The sequence below is a fragment of the Scomber scombrus genome, chromosome 9 (genome assembly GCF_963691925.1).
Source record: "Scomber scombrus chromosome 9, fScoSco1.1, whole genome shotgun sequence".
Taxonomy (NCBI): domain Eukaryota; kingdom Metazoa; phylum Chordata; class Actinopteri; order Scombriformes; family Scombridae; genus Scomber; species Scomber scombrus.
Genome location: NC_084978.1, coordinates 26,378,758 through 26,399,905, shown reverse-complemented (window position 1 = coordinate 26,399,905; position 21,148 = coordinate 26,378,758). Strand labels below are relative to the sequence as shown.

The following is a 21,148-nucleotide window of genomic DNA, read 5'->3' as shown; positions in this document are numbered from 1 at the left end:
AACAAAGAGAGGAAAAAAATAGCACTGTCAGAGAAAAACAATAGGATACGGTTTTAAATTTATTTTCATTATTAAATACAAAGAATACAAATATTAAAGAAAGTTGTTTTGTCCACCAGGTCAAAGATAAGAATGATGATTTCCGTTACGGTTAACAAATCTCATGTGAAGAGCCAAACCACTAATGACTCATCCTATTCGCAAGTACTGTGCTTGATATATCATATTCCTCTGTGTTACAGAGGAATATGATATATGAGGCTTTGGACACAAGCACAATGGATGAGTTCATTGTTGGCTTGGCACGACACAGTCAGATTTATTGACAATTTAAAATAAAAAAAATTTAAAAAAAATATATATATATAGCAGTCAAATCCTTTGAAGTCATTTCACCAGGGTTGGCTTACATTGTCTTTCAAATCACTTAATTCGGGACCTGTTTTCTGCAAAACACAAATATTAAAGAACACGTGGCGTTTGAATACAGTCATATCCAACACATTCAGTAAGAATCCACAGAACTGAGAGTGAGTTCTGCTCCAGTTCCACGTAAAGTTTCTGTCTTTAACCAGTTTGATTGCTGCATGTCATATCTCCTTTACTGCAGAGGTTGTTTGAGTTCAAATAGTCCTGTTCCACCTTTCACTACCTTCCCCACCACCAGGCAGGCAGAGGGTGACACCAGCTCATCATGTGATCCTGTAACAGAAGCACAAACACAGGGGGCAGAGGTTAATCTAACGTTAGCAGAAGACAATAAAGGCTCTAAATGACTTGATGCACAGTCAATAACCTATTTAGATTTTTAAAAACTTTTCATTCTATACGTTATCTCAACTTCTGCTTGATCTAAAAATGCTGATAGCTTATTTCAGTCATCGTTATGACTTTTAATATTGTGCAAACAGGTTTAAACATAAAACTACACAAACACAGAGGCCGAGTTTAGCCATGCATTGGAAACTAGGCTTCACAAATGCAAATTGATTTTTCTGTTAAGCATGAATCAATCATCAAACCTGAATTTTAAAAATCCACTGAGGCACTAAGTGACAGTAGAAAACATCTGCTCATGCTCACCGACCTCGATCAATAACTACAACTTCTATTATACATTTCTTATCTGTGTGTAGAGGCGGCTGTGTTTGTTATTGTCTTAGTTTTATTATCGTCGTCATGTGTTCCTCACCCAGCATGGTGGCCTGTTTGAGGAATTTGTAGCTCGTCTCAAACGTCATTTGCTGCAGAGGGGAGGAATTGGACCGGATTGCGTGTCGGTTTAATGGCTTGTATACGCCTTCGAAGCACATGTAATCTGCTACCAGCGACAGGTGCCTGGGATCCACCTCGATACCTAAAAGCAGACAGAGAAACCAAATTTGAGTAGTTGATCTTAACGTTTCAGTTTGAGTGAGTGAGTGAGTGAGTGAGTGAGTGAGTGAGTGAGTGAGTGTGTGTGTGTGTGTGTGTGCGCATACCATAGACCGCAAAAACATCTTTGATCTCCTTTTCTATAACCTTCAAAGCCACTTCAATCCCGTAGGTGTTCGCCATGGCATGGACTTCATTGGAGTGCAGCCTGTTGATGTCCAAGATCTAGAAAAAATTATAATAAAGTCACAATGTTGAGACAATGATATATGATAAATATATATAAACATTTTTTTCAGTATTCAAATGATCCAATCCAAATGTATAATATCCTTTGCTTTAGAAGACTTGAATATATATATATATATTGATTTGCATCAATACTATTATTTAAATGATTTAAATATGAATATATCAACTGTCATTTGATATCTGACAGTTCTAGATATCATTGAAAGGAAATATCGGACTTTCAAATAAGAAAATCAAAGACACATTTTTCTTCCTTTTCTCTCCTTTTTCTACGAATCTTTTAATGAATTTTAAATGACTACAATATACTGTAACTATTTCAATCTGTGATTAATTGTTACTATGTTTTAGCACTGGGTGACACACAAATCACATGACTTATGTTGACAAAAAAATATGGTGTCATCACTACATAGCTTATATTACATGCGCAAGACAATGAAATGATGACAATAAATTAAAGTATATAAATAAATAAATATCTGCGAGCATCTTAAATCACCTCTGAATGATAATTGCAGTACAGTCACTTTGTAAACAATATCCGGTATAGCAAATAACTGCCAGCCATTAAGTAACTCAATGATGACAGAATGCTGACACATTTCTATGGGGTGTTTTACTGTAAGTGTCTTCTGTGGCTTTCATCAGATAAGAAATAGAAAACCACATCTCTTCATTTCATTTGGCAGCTATTTCACATAGCAGCTATTTAGATTATAGTGCTTATGAGAATGTAATGCCAAATGAAATTAGCCTTGTCTATAGCGAAGTGTCTTTTTTAGCGTGGGGAATTCTTTACCCTGCATTGGACAATCTGTCCTGAACTCTTACATCCACAGCGTAGTCTTTTGCGTAGGCCGGTCTGGATAACTACTTTTGTTGGATGATATATTGTCTAAAAAATAATCACTAAACGATATTATTGTCAAGATATTGAGGTAAAAAAGAAATGATCACGATATGTCAATATATAGATAATTACATTAGTGTACAATAAGTGGATAACGTAATTATTGTGACGGGCCTACTTGTGTGTAAAATGTGTAAAACGTAAATATTTTGCAGTTTAAGTTACTCAGCCCACGTACATCACTGTGTTTGAACATTTCGTGCATGTTGATCCCCTCCGTGTTGAGGACCATCTGTTTTTCTCCGGTCTTCGTCGTGTTCTCGCTCAGTAGGCAGCGAGTCAGGCCCTTGGTTTCCATGATGACGGCGTTCTGTGCCAGCGTCGACAGGACTGAGGTGAGGTCGAAGTGCACCTTGCTCACAGGCAACACCAGGTCGACCTATCGGTGAGGCGAGAAGGGGATCGGTTCAACAATAGTGTCATGAGGTCACTGAGTCAGTTGTAAGCCAGTGATAAGAGGAAGTTTGTGTGTTTAAAACCATCTTCTGTAAAAGCTGCTACGGTATGAAATCATATACCTCGGTTTCTGGCTCACAGGCCACTTTTATTGTAATATAACAGGTAATAAAAGTTGTAAATGACTATGTAAATATTTAATTACTGGTATGGACAGACTCATTGACGCTCCAGGTTTCCCCGCAGTGTCTTTTTAAAGAAATACTGGAGTCGGACCACTTTGCCTGAAAACAAATCTCCACCAGCATGAACATAATGAACACACTTTTATGAGCTAACTTATTAACATTCAGGGAAAAAGAGCAGAGAAACCCTTTCTTACACCAAATGCCATGTTATGAGTGTCTCCATTGCATAGGCCATCACTGTTAACCAGACTGGTCTTAAATGGGGCTTTTGGCCGTTTTGTGTAGCCAATTAAAATAATTATATGCATAGAGTCCTATGTGATGCATCTCTCTACTGCTCTTAATCACATCATGTGGCAATATCAAGTGCTATATTCTCTATTCTTGTTATTTGACTGTTCACAATTGAAGGGTTGATTACACATACCCTTGCTATAATGACCTACATTACAACCTTAAAGTGTATAAAAATAAAGCAGTGACTGTAAAACTTCCTGTGAGTTTAGTGGTGTGAAACTTCTGTGGTGAACCTCATAGATAGAGCAAAAAGGTCTTTTTATAACTGGAAGAAAAGTTTCTGACTGACAGTGGTGTTCAATGGACCAGAAGCAGAAGAAACACAAAGCATGCTTGGTAACTGCATACAATTATTATTGGTAACAGTAAAAGAAAAAAAAAACGTATCTATAATCTTAGTGTGGAAGTTCAAGCAAAGTTATCTAAAATCATTGTCATAGGCTTGTGTACAACAACAAGTAGAAGCTTACCTCACACCAGAGTTCATGCTGGTTATCGTAACAGTATCTCTCTATTGCCGGGTTGGAATCCAGAACCGCATTCACTCTCATCTGACTCAAGGAGCCTTCTCCTTCTCCTTCTCCCCCTCCTCCCCCCGTTTTCTTCACTCGCTTCCTTTTCTTCTCCGTTGTCAATCCTGCTAACTCTGGCTGGGACTCCTCCAGATTGCTGCTCTCCGCGTTCCTGCTCTCCACATCCTGCGTCTCCTCTTCTTCCTCCCCAGCGTCTTCTTTATCTTCGCCACCGTCATCTCCTTCCTCCTCACTCTCATAGTCCACCTGTAGAGGAGAGCAGAGATTGGTGCGGGTCATGTGCCAGTGTTCGAGTGGTAAAGTTTGGGTCGGCGGATGAAATATGCAACCAACACCAAAGTGCCAAAAACTGCAGTTCCTAAAATGGCCACTTGAGGCTGGCTCCAAAAGGGAGTCAATCCTCATAGAACCTAACCTGTCCAACTTAACAACAGAAACAAAAACATTTACAGCCTGGTACAAAAAACATTTTTTGTCTCTATTAAGGATTAAAGTTATACATAATTAAGGGCTTGGCCGCCTTGAGTAACATTTGTGTGTCGCACAGGCAAGTTGCTACAACAGCGACAAGATTGGTTAGGTAATGTTAACAGGACGTAACCCCAGATTCACAGAGTAAAGGCTTAACTGTCGCCATTTCGGTGTGTTTTCAGTTCATGAAAGTTAATTGTAATGTGAAATAAAAAAAACCCTAAAGAGGCAAATGTTACGTTTTTTCCAGTACGTACATTTTGTTTTAATGTTTTTCAAGCCTGTTTTCCACTAGCGAAAATTTGCATTATCACCTTGACTGTTAATGTGCTGTGCTAACCAAGCTTGCAGCTAGCATTAGGGTCAGCTCCACTCTCTTGTCCAAATATGGTCAAAGTAGTGATGATCAAAATGCAAATTTGAGGATTCAAAATGGGAGTTTCCGTAATTCCACAGGGTACCTTTATGTTGACTTTTTTACCTGTAAGTACAGTTTTGTTTTTCAAGCCTGTTTTTGTTAGCAAAAGTTCTAGCATTATCACAGTTAACCAGTCAACCACCTTGACTGTTAATGCGCTATGCTAACCAAGCTAGCATTAGGGTCAGCTCCACCCTCTCGTCCAAATATGGTCAATTCTGGCTCCAAAAATTCAAGATGGTGATGGTCAAATTGCAAACTCCGGGATTCAAAAGTCTACAGGGTACCTTTAATATGAGTTGTTTCATTGTGGTTTTTTTCTTCAAAAAGTGAACTGATATTTGCCTATTTGTTGTTAGATTCCAGAAAAGTTCACCCCCAAATTGGAATGCAACAACATTTCTATTAAACGTCACAGTTGTTTTACTATAAATCATAGCATGCACTGTATGAACTTTGTTGTGTTTTTATTATATTTGTCTAAGTAAGGCCATAAACATCTGTGCATTAGATCAGTAACTTCAATTCTAAAGAAAACTGACAGCTGTCTAAAGGCATTTGTAGTTGCAAACACAGGTATGCAAAACCAACCTGCCTGTGAGGAGTGGCTACATTTTCAAGCCCGAACTAGTCAGCTATAATGTCACAACAGCATTCAAACTAGATGAAAATGTTCAGACAGGTTTAAAGCTATGTTAACTGACTGCAGGCACACCTGATAAATGCCTGAGGCCTCAACCTCCAGGAACTTCCAGGTTTACACAAACATCAAAGCATTAACTGTGTGAAGATTTTTATTTATGTTCATACCTCCTCTTCCTGTTTGTCTTTTCGCTTGGCGTCTGATGCGTCAGCGTCTCCTTCGTTCCCCTGGTCATCCACGATCACTCTCTCCTCTTCTCCCTCTCCATCCTCTGCCTGATAAATGTCGACATGACAAAGTTCACTTCAGAGTTGTTGGGGGGGGTTTTATTTTCAAGGCGGCAAAAAAAACATCCAAAACTAAGTGATGATACTGATGAAGAATTAAAAACAGACCCCTGCTGTGTCAGCCGTTCCTTCGCCATCATAGTCTTTATCCCTAAGGGTGGCCTTCCTCGTCTCCACAGCGATGGATGCCAGTTTGGCGCTGCGCTTCTTAATGCCTTCCAAGAGAAGACGGAAAAACCTGGCAGACACACAAGAAGGGAAAGACGATGAAATGATGATGACAGGTTATTTTTTTTATGAATTGTAGTAGAGGAGGTACAAAAACACACACACACACACCTAGTTTCCATGTAGTGGAGGATCTGATTAGGCGACAGCAGCTTATCCTCACAGTAACGTTCAGGAGGCAGGAAGTGGAAGGTGACTTTGAACGTCCGTACCTTTTGGTGAGAGACGCCCTCGATCCGCAAAGTCTCCACAACATCAACTTTCTGCAGCACCTGCACACACACACACACACACACACACACACAGTGTTTTCTACAGATATATGCAAACGTGAGGAAATTAAAGATGACACAAAAAGTAGAAAATATGGAGAAGTACTAGCATGAGAAAGCCAGAAAGAAGCCAGTTGAGGAAACACAAACTGTGCAAAAACAGACAACACAAGATGTAATGTTTAGATGACAAAAAAAGAAGCTGATAAAACACAGGAAGTGATCTTACCTCGGCCAGACAAACCCTGGAGAGCTTCTTGCGGAGCGTCTTTGCTCTCTTTAAAGCCTTCTTGGTGTTCAGCACTGGAACGCTCATCATGGGAGTCTTGATGTTGGAGCCGGCCACCATCAGGATCTCTCTCAGTCTGTGAGAAGTAAATGGTTTAAGTGACGGTTTTATCCAGCATTGTTTGTATATGGTGCAGTGAGACTGTGTTCAATGTTAATAGCAGCAAAGAGATAATTTGGATTATCACAAAAAACTACCAAGAGAATTATCCCACTGATAAACCTGCAACCCTGTCACTAGACTGGCTGTTAAAATGTCCAAATCCTTTAAACAACCACAAATAAGTGAACCAATGCTTAATCAGTGAGCTTTGTTATCACAAGAAAGCTTGCGTAATGTAACTGTTATCTACATACTGCGGTGTACATGTTTAACAGTAACACGGAACAGTCATAATTGGAGAAGACAATGCTGCATCATCTTGTGTTTCATTCCTGTATTCACTCCTCTCATTCAGCATAAAGTCATACAGTTTTACAGTTTCTCTACCAAATGTTTGATAAGCCTGTAAATGCTTTATGCACTTTGCCTGCTACTCTTTTTTTTTTTTTAGACGTGACAGATTCTGTGGTTAGACTGTAATGACTCCCTTCCTGCTGTGTGATATTTGTAACAACGCCCTAGCACAGAAACCACTGGCTGTAGTATTTCTTCTTCTATTTTACAGGTCAATCGTCACTTTTCTTTGTACTTTATTATACAATATATAATTTATATTACTGCGGAGGAACCTATGTTGGCTGTGAAACTCACAAAAAATGTGAAAAGGGTCAGTGTTTGGTTTGTGTGTTATGGGCTGCTGTAGAAATAGAACGGCCTCGGTGGAAGACGACACACACTACCTATGTAGATATAAAGGGCTCCATCTACGCTAAAGAAAACATGGCCATTCTTATTTTCATGTGATTATACACTAATTAAAGCATACTTAATGAATATTCAATTTCTGCCAAGTCCGGTCTACTTGATGCCACTTATTTCTACACACCTTTAACATAACAGATGAATAACAAGTTAAACGGAGAGAGGAGGCCTTACCGAGGTATTCCCAGAGTGACGTTCATCTCTCCTCTGCCGGCAAAGTGGAAGGTGTTGAGGGTCATTTGGGTGGAGGGCTCACCGATGGACTGGGCTGCCAGCAGACCCACAGCTTCCCCGGGGTCACACAGTGAACGCTGCCATTTGTAGTGCAGCAGCTGGCGAAGGCTGGAGACAGAGAGAAGAAGCGTGTTTTACTCTAACTTTTTTCGTGTGGTACAACAAACAAAATTGGGTGAAAAATAGAAAGATAACACTACAATAAATCAAACTTGGTTTTAGATTTATTTATTTTTTAGCAAGCAAGTGTTGTTTCTGTGTAATAAGAACTTTTTGGAGGGAGAAATGTACTCACAATGACTGATAAATCAAAATAAGGATGCTTAAATACTATATATATATATATATATATATTTTCTGTTCATTTAAAGTACTTCTAGAATATTTTGGTTTTTATTTGGCAATGTTAGTTTTTGTGATAGTTTTTTTCTTTTTCTTTTTTTACAGTGAAGCATGTTTGATTTCCCCACAAACCTTTAGTGTATGTGACATTTCTGCATACTTGGCTTACAAATGCTACCACAATAAGTGAACTTAGAGTACAACCAGTGACTCAGCACTGATAGAGGATTTTTTTTCTTTTTTCTTTTAATGTGTCTATATTTGTTTTCTTTTCGCTTATTAAGTTGTATCACATTTGATCATATAGATACATTTGAAAAGTCTTAACATTCAGTACCTGTGTGTGTCCAGGCTGTCTTCATCTGTCCTGCTCTGCAGATATTTCTCTGTGATGTTATAAAAGTTTTCAGACACTGATCCGAAGCAGACGTCAGGTCTTAACAAGCCCAGAGAGGGCTCGGGGCAGCGGGAGGATTTCTTGCTGTATTTTGACCTGCTGGCTTCATCCAGAGAATGCCACTGCTCTATCAGCTGTGGACGGAGCGCGGGGAAGATTACGGTTAAATTACTGCTAGCTTTCATATATACTGATGCTGGAGGAGAAAAGATTGACACCAAACATTGCTCTGCATGAATACCTGTAGTTTAGCGGCATCTGGCTCCGCTGTCGGTTTTAGTTTAGCCAACTTCTTCTGGGAAAATGACAGGAACGCTCCTAACACAGATACAAACACACACACACTACATATTCATACATATTCACACAGGCAATGTACATAAATGTTTTATAAAATGTCTCCTTTGAATTTTGAGTGTCTCAAAGTGAGATTTCAAACCTATTCTATTGAATGTCAGTAATTCCAGTCCTGAAATAACCAAACACACTGTGTAAAGCTCTAAAATGCATTTTAATAACCCGCAGTTGTTAAATGGCTACAGCAATTCGAGGCAGAAAAACTTGAGTAAATCACTTTTTCTCACTGCTGAACACTAACAAGAAGTTAAATAATAACTAATCTTGGGTGAAAACTATTAAAAAAAACTATGGACTATAAATTACAAATAAAAACTATAATCTATACACCATAAAAAAGCTGACTGAGGACTTCAGTTGCTAGGTGATGATATATATATATATATATTCTGTACCTCTCCGTGGACAGGCCAACTCTCTCTTTGCTTTCCAGCGCTGGATGGCCGTAAAATGTTTATTGGCGGTCCGAGGGTCCAAACGTGCCAAAACTTCATCCAGACCCTGAGACCTGTTGATAACCTGACGGGAACAGAACAACTCATGGTTAGCTATTTGTCATTGTTCGGGTTAATTTTCCACCAAATGTGGGGCAAGATGTGTGCCAATCCAAGTTGTATTCAAACACTGAAAGTGGCACTATTGATTCATGAAGAATGAGCTTTTCCTGTGGGCTGATAGAAAAGACCATGTGAGAACATGAGCTGAGCGGTTTGACCCAAGTCGACAAAAACAAACAGTGTTGGTCAGGAAGGCATTTTGTTACACTTACTTAAAAAAAGAAAAAAGGCTTTTGTTCATTTATTTTTTTGTTTTCTTTGTGTGTTCAATACAGAGCTTAATATTTTGAAATATGTTAAATTTACTTCCCTTATCTGACAATGAGATGAGGAAATAAGTTTTGGAACATTGAATAAGTCGGGGGCAGAGAGGATGTTTGTGCAACGGTTATAGCAACTGTTGAGTGATATTACTGTTCAGTAGTTCAGATGAATCACTAAATAATTGTGTGTAGTACATATTTATCCCCAGTGGGCATGTTGGAGCACCGTGGGGCCCATGAACTACAGCTTCACTGTAGCAGCCATTTTGGCCAGTGGCGTCCACTGAGGAGGAAGCACTGAATTTGACAAGGCTGCAATTTATCCTGAAGGCAAATTTTTTTTTTTTTTAAAGATTTATTTGTAGCTGACTGGAAACAGGGAGAGAGAGGGGGGAATGACCTGCAGCAAAGGTCCCTTGCCAGAATTGAACCAGGGACACTGCCATTATGTGTCATGCGGCTTAACCACTCAGCTACCAAGGCTAATTTACTCTGTGGATTGTGGATTAGTCCTTAAATATCTTTTGCTTTATTTATTTATGAACACAAAATGTGAGGCAGTTGTCATGTTGTTTTAAAGAGGACACAAAAAAAATGTATGAAAACTTGAAGTACATTCCCACCATATTTCACATTCATTGGCTGAAACTGTAAAATCATTATTTTTGGTGAATGGCGTGTGTTTTACCTCGTAGTTATCCTCTATGAAGGGGAACTGTCTCGGCTGCAGGAACTGAGTCTTGGGGATATCCAGGCCGTCCTCACCGTACAGGAACTGGACCACAGATCCGTCGCTGTCCCTCACCGTAAGATCATACTGTACTACCAAACCCTCCAGATGCTTGATAACACATCTGTAGAGGACAGGTGAGCACAAGGAATACATCAGGGAAGACGTGATAGAGGTAAAAACAACTTCTAAACTATTCACGTCTAACGAGGGAGAAAACATTGCATCCTAGTTTGAGTTTCTTGTTATCGGGGTAGTTTTTTTTGGGACAAATTTTACGCTACAAAGTTCGAAATAAAGCGTTGCTCATTTGAAAAAGCGCTGTATTAGCAGCATCTTCCTCCCACATTATCAGAAATTTAGAGTAAATATCTTTTTTGTTAAACTCTTTCTTAAATTGTAAGTGTGTTTGAACCAAAACCAATAAGTATTCCTGGAGCAGTGGGATCTGAGCTGGATGTTATGGAAAAGTAACTTTGCTGATATTTGCATGAAATATGTGGTCAGTGCTTTAATTCTGACAAAAACTTAGTGTCCACTGTATTTCCATTTACCCTCCAGATTTTACTATCCTCAGATGACCGGCCTGATAGTTGGACTGAAACATTTTCATATGCATAGTGTACACGCACAGAGAGGTACAGTGAAGCCGCAGCTATTTTGTTACCTCTGCAGGTATCCTGATCTAGATGTTTTCACAGCTGTGTCCACCAGTCCTTCTCTGCCAGCCATACAGTGGAAGAAAAACTCCTGAACACAAAATGACACGCAAGCGAAGAAATGTATCATAAAGTACCAATATTCATAAATATCTGTAAAGTCCTCGACAGAGCTACGGACAGACCTTTAAATGACCTGTGGAGTGATATTACTGTTCAGTAGTTCAGATGAATCACTAAATAATTGTGTGTAGTACATATTTATCCCCAGTGGGCATGATGCAGCACCGTGGGGCCCATGAACTACAGCTTCACTGTAGCAGCCGTTTTGGCCAGTGGCATCCACTGAGGAGGAAGCACTGAATTTGACAAGGCTGCAATTTATCCTGAAGGCAAATTTACTCTGGTTTGTGGATTAGTCGTCAACTTTTTAAAAGGAGTTTTTGGGGTTAATGCAGATGCTGATATTAGTGAGTAAAAAAAACTAATTCTGATGTCAGTATATTGGCCGATAATCATATATATATAAACACAATGTATATCACACATTTTTTGCAATGGTCCTTTAAAATGTGGTTGTCAAACATTTGAGACAAAGATATGTAAAGGAAGCGCTATGTTTTACAGTTTAACAATCATGTGGGAATATAGTAATTATACATAAATATAAATAAAAAAACAGAACATTAAAACATGTATGTATATATTACACTTGAAATAAGAAAAAGTATTTAATAAATACATAACATGATTTAAATATAGCTTTAAAAAAATAAAAAAAGTTGGAATGTATTCTACATACAACACACTCACATGCACATTTAGTCATTTACCTGTGGTTTGATGCCTGTGAGGAACCTTCCAGAAACGAAGCCCCCAGCACCAGGCGCCGGGTCATATGGCTGGAAACACGGCAATGACTTCCCAGAAGGCATCAGTGGAGGTCTACGGCCTTCCAATTCGATCTGACCCAGTAGACATGAGATCTGAAAGACGCACACACAGATGCTGATGCTTGTAGGGTCTATTCCTGATGTTCATCAGGTTTTATGAAGCATTTCTGGACACTGGATCATACATTAACTCAGAGAATGTGTGTTGATGTGAGGGAAATGTTAGGGTGAGGGTGCGGGGAGAGATACCTGCATGGTGTTAACTGTAGAACCCTTGGCTCCTGATTGGACCATCAGCTGGAGGTTGTTGTCTGGGAAAGAGGTGTGGAGGCCGACTGGCATACACACCTACACACAAACACACACACACACAGGAGTATATAATCAATAAGAAGTGTGGAGTCCAGCGACACACACTCCTACTTATTATCCTTATTCAGGAAAGAATCCCTACTGTATCTACCGCCACATTCAGACACATGAATTTTTGTCTTCATTCTGATTATTGGGTGATGTATTTCTAACACAGGAAAAGCTGGGGGTTTTGTGGCTGAAGTTGCGGTAACACTGTGAAGTTGAGCGCAAGTGCAGGCAAAGTTGCAGCAATGATGAGATCAAGATGGACATTTTGAGCTAACGCCCAAGAGCTTGTGAGTGCACAGAGTGAAGGAATTTGAGAAGGGTGAATGAGTAACACTTGGTTACTAGTGTGCTCTTGTGAGAATCATAGCAAAAACAGACATGTATTTATTATTTATTTATTTAAGGGGATTTTTGTTTTTTCAAATTAAATAATTCCTTGCGTAATAATAATTGCTCTTACAAATGAACCCACTCAAAGCTCAGAATTAAATTGCTACATAGGCCTGCTGTTCTGTGGCTCACCATCATTTAAGATAACATGTCAGTACATGAGTGATCAGGGTGTTTAAGTAACTGCAAGTGTTTGTCTCCTGTGTCGCCATAGTTCTCAGCAGCAGTAATAAGAGCTAGTGGATCAGCAGTAGCAGTGGTGGTGACCTTGTTAATTTCGTTGTTCACTTGGTTGGCCACTTCCTTGAACTTGTGGTCAGCCAGGCTGAAGTCTCTCTGGTCGGGGTTGAGGTGAGCGTCCTGCCAGCGGCTCTGAGCCTCAGCCTGATCCACGTTGGAAGGCATGTTGAACGCTGCCTGGAGGGCCTGAGAGACAGAGAGGACAAGACAATCCCATTTTTATAAGAAAGGAAAGTATTAAAGCCACTATGCATAGAGCTTGAAAAGAAAAGAAAAAGTAGGACTCTGGCGCCCCTCAGTGGTAGAATAAGTAAAGATGCTGTCACCTGATTCTCAAGTTATGATACACTTTACTGATCTTTGAAATTCCAGAAACTTAATGATGAAATGACTGGACTAGTAATAGTGCTGTCAATTAGCTCAGCTGTACTAATTAATGTATGTGTGTAGTACATATTTATCCCCAGTGGGCATGATGAAGCACCGTGGGGCCCATGAACTACAGCTTCACTGTATCAGCCATTTTGGCCAGTGGCGTCCACTGAGGAGGAAGCACTGAATTTGACAAGGCTGCAATGTTTCCTGACTGCTAATTTACTGCGTCTAGTCCTCACATGTCCTTTATTGTAGTTATTACCTAACATGTTCTACACAGACTAGCGTTAATATCAATATTCTTCCTGTATTGCGTTGTTGTAAACCTTATTATCTGTCTCTGAATAAATTTGATGATGATGATGACCTCCTGAAGGGGACAGACAGTGTATTTCAGCAGCATGGGTGGTTCCTAAAACTCACTTTGGTGCCAATCTTCAGTGAATCTTGGATAATTTTTTTCCTCCGCCGGTTGGCACCCGGTTTCACCAGGATGTCCTCCACACCTACATGCGAACAAGATTTAAGTGTAATAATCATCTTCTATTTTCAGTGAAATATACACAAAAACTGACAGACATAAAAACAGTGTGCCTTATCTTTCTGTGGCAGGGGAGGAACAAATCGCCTTGTGTGCTTTAATGCGTTTTATCCGGGTTCTTACCCAGAGTGAAGCCTCTGTATAGCTGCAGGTAGGCGGTGAAGAGTCGGGCCAGACAGCTGAGCAGTTTGCCGCTGGTCCCCCCTCCGTACAGCTCATAGCAGCAGTGGACCAGACCGTAGACTGAGGAACCGTAGTGAGCTTTGTCCAGAACACCTACTAACAGCTCCCCCTGACGAATCACCACCTGGGAGGCAAACAGCAAGGGAAGAAACAAGGGTCAAATAAGGTATAAAAATATTCTTTCTAACATTGTGTGAGTCATCTTGGAAGTTTCAATGTGTAGAACCAAGGAAAGAAAAAAAAAAATGCAGTGCTTGCATCAAAGGAGATAACGTTGTATGTGTATGCGTGGTCTGTTATAGACTACTTTTGGGGACACATTTCAGACTCAGGACCAGTAAATTGGGAACAGCTTATCCAAATGCGGACAAAAGCCGTATCCCCAATTAGGAAAAAGCTGATTTGTGTGTCAGTGGTTAGGGTTAGGATGAATCTCCAGGAAATGTATGTATGTCTCAGCAATGTCCCCAAAAGTAACCATGATCTGATGTGTGTGTGTGTACCTGTGAGTCACACATGCTCTCAGGTTTGTATCCTGGAGCGAGTCGTGGTGGTTCTTGGATCCATGCTTTGCTGGGGATTTTTGATTTGCCCACCAGGTTGAGAGGCACTGCATTGTCTGGGATGACATTGAGCAGGAGGGTGGACACCAACTACAAGAGACAACACATTAATGAGACACTGACTGGCATATAGCGCACCCCAAAAGCCTAACTTGAAGTACTGAAAAATAGACTAAATGCCTGAGGATAACAGGTGAGACATATTACCTGCTTCCCTGTCCATAGACACTGTGGTTTAAATATGGCCGGTGGCAGCAGTTTAACTCTGCCTGGTTTGTCAGTCAGTCCTCTGTACACCAGCTCGTGGTACTGGTCCCTGGTGAAGAAACAGCCTCGTATGGTCATCCGCGTACCCGACACCATGTGGTCCTGGATCAGACCTGCCAAAGGTTTACCATCCTAGAAAGAGAGAGAGCGAGGGAGAGAGGAGGAAAAAAAGAGCTGCTAAATTAACTTATTCAGTTATGCAGACAACCTCATATTTTACATCTAGAAATGATATTTATCTGATTAGCTTGTATGATGTATGAGCTAGTATCAGCTGTGTCACATGAAAATCTTCTCCCATTTTTTACAAGAAAGGAAAGTCTTTGAAGTTGTATTTAAAGCCACTATGCATAGAGCTTGAAAAGAAAAAAGAAAAAAGTAGGACTCTGGCGCCCCTCAGTGGTAGAATAAATAAAGACGCTGTCACCTGATTCACAAGTTATGATATGCACTGATCTTTAAAATTCCAGAAACTTAATGATGAAATGACTGGACTCAGCATCACTTGTGGTGTAGTAATAGTGCTGTGAATTAGCTCAGCTGTACTAATTAATGTATGTGTGTAGTACATATTTATCCCCAGTGGGCATGATGCAGCACCGTGGGGCCCATGAACTACAGCTTCACTGTAGCAGCCATTTTGGCCAGTGGCGTCCACTGAGGAGGAAGCACTGAATTTGACAAGGCTGCAATTTTTACTGAATGTTTATTTACTGTGTCTAGTCTTCACATCCTTTCACATCCATTCCTGTAGTTATTACCTAACATTTTCTACACACACTGGCGTTAATATCAGTATTCTTCCTGTAACAACACCTGTATTGTATTGTTGTAAACCTTATTGTCTGTCTCTGAATCATCTTGATGATGACGTTGACCTGCAGGTTCTCTACAGATGGTATATATATATATATATACACACACCAACCTTGGGGACGAGGTACTGCTGGTCAGTGCTGACTAACGTGTAGGCCTCGGCTCTGGCTAACTCGCTCTGAGGGAAGTGAGCGTTCATCTCATCTCCGTCAAAGTCGGCGTTGTAAGCTTTGCAGTTGGCGTAGTGGAGTCTTAGTACCTGTTACGACAAACCAAGATGATTCCATTTGTTGGTCAAGTCAAATTCAATGACAGATTTACTCCCAAAACAAAGCACTGCCTCCAAAATTCATCACAACAAAACGTGTCAGCAGAAGTAGCACGAATGAACCTGCACAGATGAGATCTTACCTTCTCTCCAGGTAAGATGCGAGCGTTGTGGGCCTGTATTGAGGGTCTGTGCAGAGTTGGCTGTCTGTTTAGTAACAAAACATCTCCGTTCTTAATATGTCGATTTACCTGGAGAAACAAAGGGAGACGACAAGAGTGGAGGGTTATATCAGTGGCAATGATAGGTATGACTGAGGTTTATGTCTGCGAATGAATGCGGCACAGCCAACAATCTGCCAGGGAAACAAGATCTTGTTCTTAGATATTGACTACCGACTTACTATCTTCATGGGCATCTTCTGGACACCTGAACAGGGCGTCAGCAGTTGCTTGGCAACCGCTTCTCTCTGTGCAGGATTGGTGGCAGATAGGATGGTTCTCCTGCCATCCTCGTTTATCACCATGGAAGCACCGGGATGGACGTTAGGCCCGTTAAGGACGGCCTGACGAAGCTCCTTCACGTTCCATGGAGTGACCGGCTGCGGGTAGGTCAGTTTGGTGGCAAACACCTGCATGAATGCACAAAAAAGGATCGAGAGACAGAGAGTTTGTTTCATTTTAGATCAAGTCTTGAGCACTCTGAACATCTTCCCACAGCACAGAAGGTTAGTCACTCTTTAGATGGAAACAGAATTAGACACAGAGTCACATGTACCATAGGTATTCCTATCTCGTTGGTCCCGATGTACATGTCTGGACAGATGACAGATCGTGCAGCGTAGTCCACTCGTTTGCCCATCATGTGTTTCCGGAACAATCCGTCCTTCTTCTCCAGGATCTGGCAGGAAAGAGAAGACAATTAAAAGGGAAAATTCACCACTTGTGAATAGGATTTCTTAAAACTAGGTCACCTATGTAGGCGAAAAAAATGCAATTAGTTTTGAAATGAGTGCCCTCAACTAGACAAAACTGAAAAAGAGGCTGTAGACTCCCCATCCTGTCCAAGTGACATGTTTTGCACCTAGTGGACTTTGGCTTGCAAATGAGCAGGGAGGTCTGGGTGCAGGCAACATGGAGGGAAGTTAAACATTGTTCATTTGCATATAATACCCACATGATAACATTTTAAGATTGGTAAAGTTTCACTTTAAGCAACATGAATGCCTTCATCAGAAAAGAAAGAAAAGGTTAAATGCTTAAACAATTATGATCACCTACATTCCGTTAAGTTGCTTATTTTTGTACTACGATATATTACTTTGTATACTAATAATTTAGAGTTCACTTATTCTCCTGGCGAGTCGTTGAAGCACTACATAGTCTATGTCTATCACACACACCTGTCTGATTCCTGGGAATTTCTCTGTCATCATTTTGTCCATGTCGCTGTCGAAGACGATGTTAACGTGAGTTTGGAGGCGAATCCAGATGTTGTAGAGTTTATCTGTTAATGACACACCTGGAATCCCAGACAGAAATGACTGGTCTGTTTGTTCAGGAGCCTGAGATCAAAGAGGAAGGACAGGTTGAAATGAGTCGTTTTAACTGGATCTGTGTAGCTAGCTATACGTTCTTACATACCAACAGAAGTATAAAGCTTAACTTCGGAGACAGACAACAACATCTATCATCTTACCTCTTCCTCCTCAGTGGTTTTCTCGCCCGCTATAAGAGCCAGAAGTTTCCTTATGACTCCGCAGTCCTTCATGACAGCCTGCATGTTGACCGTCTGTCCGTTAGTGAACATCTGGTCGCCCAGTCGATTGATTGGACGATACCTGACGGGGACAGGGTGAGGGGTGTGTTCGGTAAGGTTACATAATAACACAATCTCATGGCCGATCACCGGTAGGTTGCGCAGTGTGTACTGTATGTGTGTGAGCTGTACCTGCAAGGTGGGACCACCATCAGCTCCAGGAAGAAGAGGTCCGGATAGTAAACGCTTTCTCCCTCCGCGAACCCCGAGCCCTCCTCCAACCCGGAGAACAGACGCTTGAGGAAGAAACCTGGAGGGAAAACAGGAGCCATGGTTTTATTTATTAAAAAGACACAGACCAAAATGGTTTTAAAAAATTGCTACTTTCCAATATTTCATCTTCACTAAAACAATGTTCACTCCTTAAATAAGGACTAAGACATATAGCTCTTATTACAACTGTTTGAAGGACTCTGAATGGTTAAAACTGCAAGAATATGAAGACAATGCAAGAGGCATAAAACAACCTTTAAAAGGAAAAGCAAATCAACAATCAACCATTCATGACAGTACTTTTCAAAATGTTACAGTTTATTACCATGTTTCCTTTCAAATTAGATGTTTCACAAGTCCTAAACACCCTGTGCTATGACAAGACATCCATTATACGATGTAAACTGGCACAAATAGCTGTTCTATACATGTGGTAGCAGGACAAGTTAACAGCTGGCTTACCTTCTTTCTCCCAGAGTTTGTTGCTGTGTTCCCTGGCTGTACTGGCTGTCAGGTAGACTCTCTTTCCAGCCATCAGATCCTCTACAAACACACAAAAACAACAGCTGGGTAAGACCTATGTCCTCTGTACATAGAGAGCTCATTTCACAACAAATCACTCCACCCCTCAGAAGTTAAACACATGCTGTTAAAGCTTGTATATTATCTGCTAGAAAGATTTACAAAGAATATTACTCACCGTCAGTATTACCATCAGTTTTTGCTCCTGATGGCATCGTGACAATTAGTTTACTGTTGTGTTCACGACGTACTGTAAACCGCCCGCGCCTACACATAAACAAACACACAAAAGAAACACAGTATTACATGGGTAGTAATGAGTCTCTCATTTTTTATCATTACCTATGTGAAGAGTCAATGTGTCACCGAGTCATACATAGTGTGATAACCGCCAACATTTTCTCGTCTGCTTAGTTGTTGAATAATAGGAACATGTTGTTTTTCTACCATTCAGGAAGTATGATCAAAAACACAACACAATGTAGTTTATACTGTGTTGTTCACAAGGCTGAAGTAGAAACTCATCACTTGTGTTTGATGTTTTTCAGTGCATCCATCTTTAAGCCTAAACCAGACTGATAATAACTGAAAATAGAATGAATTGCATCACCGTGTTTGCCACATTACCTGCAGTAAGGACACTTCCTGGTTTTCATGTGGATTCTCCAGAAGTCGTTTATCAGACTGCTCTTCTTTTCAACCAGGTGTTTAATCTGAAAACACACACACACACACACACAATTATTCTGTTGTATCTCCAGCAGGACTTCATGGTATGGTTGGAATTAATGAGATGAATGACGTTTATCATAATATGGTTTACATATTTAAAATAATGTTAAATAACCTCAAGTGAGTGTGTGTGTACTGACCGGTTTGCTGTTCTCTGAAGCGTTTGCTCCAACTATTGAATCTGTGAACTCCTTCAGCCCCTGCTCAATCTCATCTCCAGTGGCTTTGGCATTCTCCTCCAGGATCTAAGACACACACAGTACACACACATTAATTAATTATGTATACACAAAACATCAATATTCACACAAGCTGTATCCATCATCATAAACTATTTCTTACTTAAATCAGGCTTTAAAATGTAAAATTAAGGACACTGCTTTTAGGCGGAATAAGGAACTGATGTTCTAAACTCAACAGGAAATATTTGACATAATAACTCTACACATCATCATGTCAATGGATAACAGGATTGTTGCTGTATTTTTGGCTAAAAGATGCTTTTGTCAGTGCCAAAACAAGTCTCCACATCAAGTTTAAACCCCACCCGGTTGAGAACTTGCTCTGCTTGGTAGACCTCCTGCATGGCTCCGTGGTCCACTAACTTAATCTGATTTATCAGCAGGTGGATGGCAGCTCGGGGACATGTTAGCATGTGACACGACAGACACGAGCCACGAATCAACAAGTAGAGTTTCTGATGGAGGAGAGATTAACAGAAACAAAGGAGAGATTAGAGAAAAGAATAAAAGGTTCAGTTTTACACTGATATCCTGCTGGGGTTGATCCATCATTAGCAGCATCACACATATTAATATTGAGCTGTGAACAGGTACGATCCAACTGTATTCGTATATAAATGCGTGATTGTGTGCTTACATCAAAAAACAGTGGATTGTACACAGGCAGAGGTAGCTCTACGTGTCCAAAATGTCCCGGACAGTTGTTGAAGTCCTGACAGCAGGTTGAACACACCTGATGGAACAAAAACAGAGAGGAACAGGAAAATATGAACAAATGCCTTCTGATATATGACACTCACTGTCATCAGCTTTACATATAAGCAGACTGAGCTATGACATGTTGTTGCTGTGTCATTACTGTTATGTACAGCACACAAGAGGATACGATACAGATTCAGCGGAGATGTACCTCTTTGTTGTCTGCTGGTCCCAGGGCCAGATCGTACAGGCTGTTTGGGGCCACATTCCCAACAGCGTCGAGGAACCTGAAGTTGGTGATCGTCTTCACGCTCAACTTTCTGGACAGGAGATCAGAAAAAAATTATTATTATTGTTATACAATGTTCACACAATTACATCAGATTCCTTGAATAAAGTGGTAGCTTGTTTGCAGCATCTAAATGGGGTCAACCCAGTGTTTCTGACAATGAAAGGTCACATTCATTCCCATACAAATAAGCCTAATCTCAGCCATGCTCTTACTGGATAAATAAAAGATAATATAAATAAATCTGGTTTGAACGGTTAAAGTGATATCTACCACTTTCTAAAGGTACATTTTCATATTGTGCCATTTAGTAACTGGGTGGTGAAGTATAATGCAAAAAACGCTTTAAAAACGGGTAAAGGAAGCATTCTACTTGATTGACATTCACAGTTGCTGCATGTAAGTGAACCAAGTTTGGCATAAAATAAATACGTCATATGAAATACGTAGATAGGTATGAACTGCGACACATTTATTATGAACACTGACACAGCTACAGGTTGTTAAATTAATTGCGTAGAAAAGATACGTTTAGCTGCCATGAGGAGCAGGCATGTTGTTATGAACTCCTATGTAACTTTACTGTTAGTTAGCATGAGGCCAAACGCTAACACCGCTTCCTCTCACCTTATCTCTTCGGCTGAATAAAGGCCAAACGACATGCCCTCCATGCGCCGCCATGGCACATCTTTTCCAAACAACATTTTTCGACAATTATCCGGACTTTATGCTGTTTATTAACATATATTCATCATGTCTGCTTAAACCGC

General features: G+C 40.4%; 1 protein-coding gene and 4 non-coding genes across 5 annotated transcripts; all 5 read right to left on the bottom strand.

The window, feature by feature from the left end:
• Window positions 1-54: 54 nt before the first annotated feature.
• Window positions 55-21,101, bottom strand: polr1a (RNA polymerase I subunit A). Its single transcript, XM_062425986.1, has 37 exons — window positions 21,006-21,101; window positions 20,301-20,409; window positions 20,028-20,123; window positions 19,696-19,845; window positions 19,289-19,393; window positions 19,044-19,129; window positions 18,595-18,683; window positions 18,357-18,437; window positions 17,814-17,931; window positions 17,562-17,703; window positions 17,266-17,427; window positions 16,641-16,763; window positions 16,267-16,494; window positions 16,007-16,114; window positions 15,708-15,854; window positions 14,720-14,911; window positions 14,453-14,602; window positions 13,890-14,073; window positions 13,649-13,731; window positions 12,878-13,036; window positions 12,107-12,205; window positions 11,798-11,950; window positions 10,973-11,055; window positions 10,264-10,429; window positions 9,151-9,274; window positions 8,640-8,716; window positions 8,339-8,532; window positions 7,600-7,767; window positions 6,502-6,637; window positions 6,112-6,272; window positions 5,881-6,010; window positions 5,653-5,760; window positions 3,891-4,199; window positions 2,718-2,918; window positions 1,482-1,599; window positions 1,193-1,357; window positions 55-702 (listed from the first exon to the last, which is right to left on the bottom strand). The coding sequence occupies exons 1-37, from the start codon at window positions 21,080-21,082 to the stop codon at window positions 602-604; spliced, it is 5,082 nt and encodes a 1,693-aa protein (XP_062281970.1). The 5' UTR covers window positions 21,083-21,101; the 3' UTR covers window positions 55-601.
• Window positions 9,756-9,892, bottom strand: LOC133986527 (small nucleolar RNA SNORA5). Its single transcript, XR_009925550.1, has one exon. It is a non-coding gene; the product is annotated as a small nucleolar RNA SNORA5 (small nucleolar RNA).
• LOC133986526 (small nucleolar RNA SNORA5) lies at window positions 11,207-11,343 on the bottom strand. The gene has a single exon (XR_009925549.1). It is a non-coding gene; the product is annotated as a small nucleolar RNA SNORA5 (small nucleolar RNA).
• Window positions 13,289-13,425, bottom strand: LOC133986529 (small nucleolar RNA SNORA5). Its single transcript, XR_009925552.1, has one exon. It is a non-coding gene; the product is annotated as a small nucleolar RNA SNORA5 (small nucleolar RNA).
• Window positions 15,334-15,470, bottom strand: LOC133986528 (small nucleolar RNA SNORA5). The gene has a single exon (XR_009925551.1). It is a non-coding gene; the product is annotated as a small nucleolar RNA SNORA5 (small nucleolar RNA).
• Window positions 21,102-21,148: the final 47 nt, after the last annotated feature.

Excerpts from the sequence above, each read along its gene's own strand:
- polr1a (XM_062425986.1), bottom strand. The coding sequence starts at position 21,082 with ATGTTGTTTGGAAAAGATGTGCCATGGCGGCGCATGGAGGGCATGTCG. Across the intron at positions 18,438-18,594 it reads AACTGATGGTAATACTGACG|AGGATCTGATGGCTGGAAAG; the intron begins GTGAGTAATATT and ends GTGTGTTTGTAG. Across the intron at positions 4,200-5,652 it reads AAGACAAACAGGAAGAGGAG|GTGGACTATGAGAGTGAGGA; the intron begins GTATGAACATAA and ends TCTCCTCTACAG.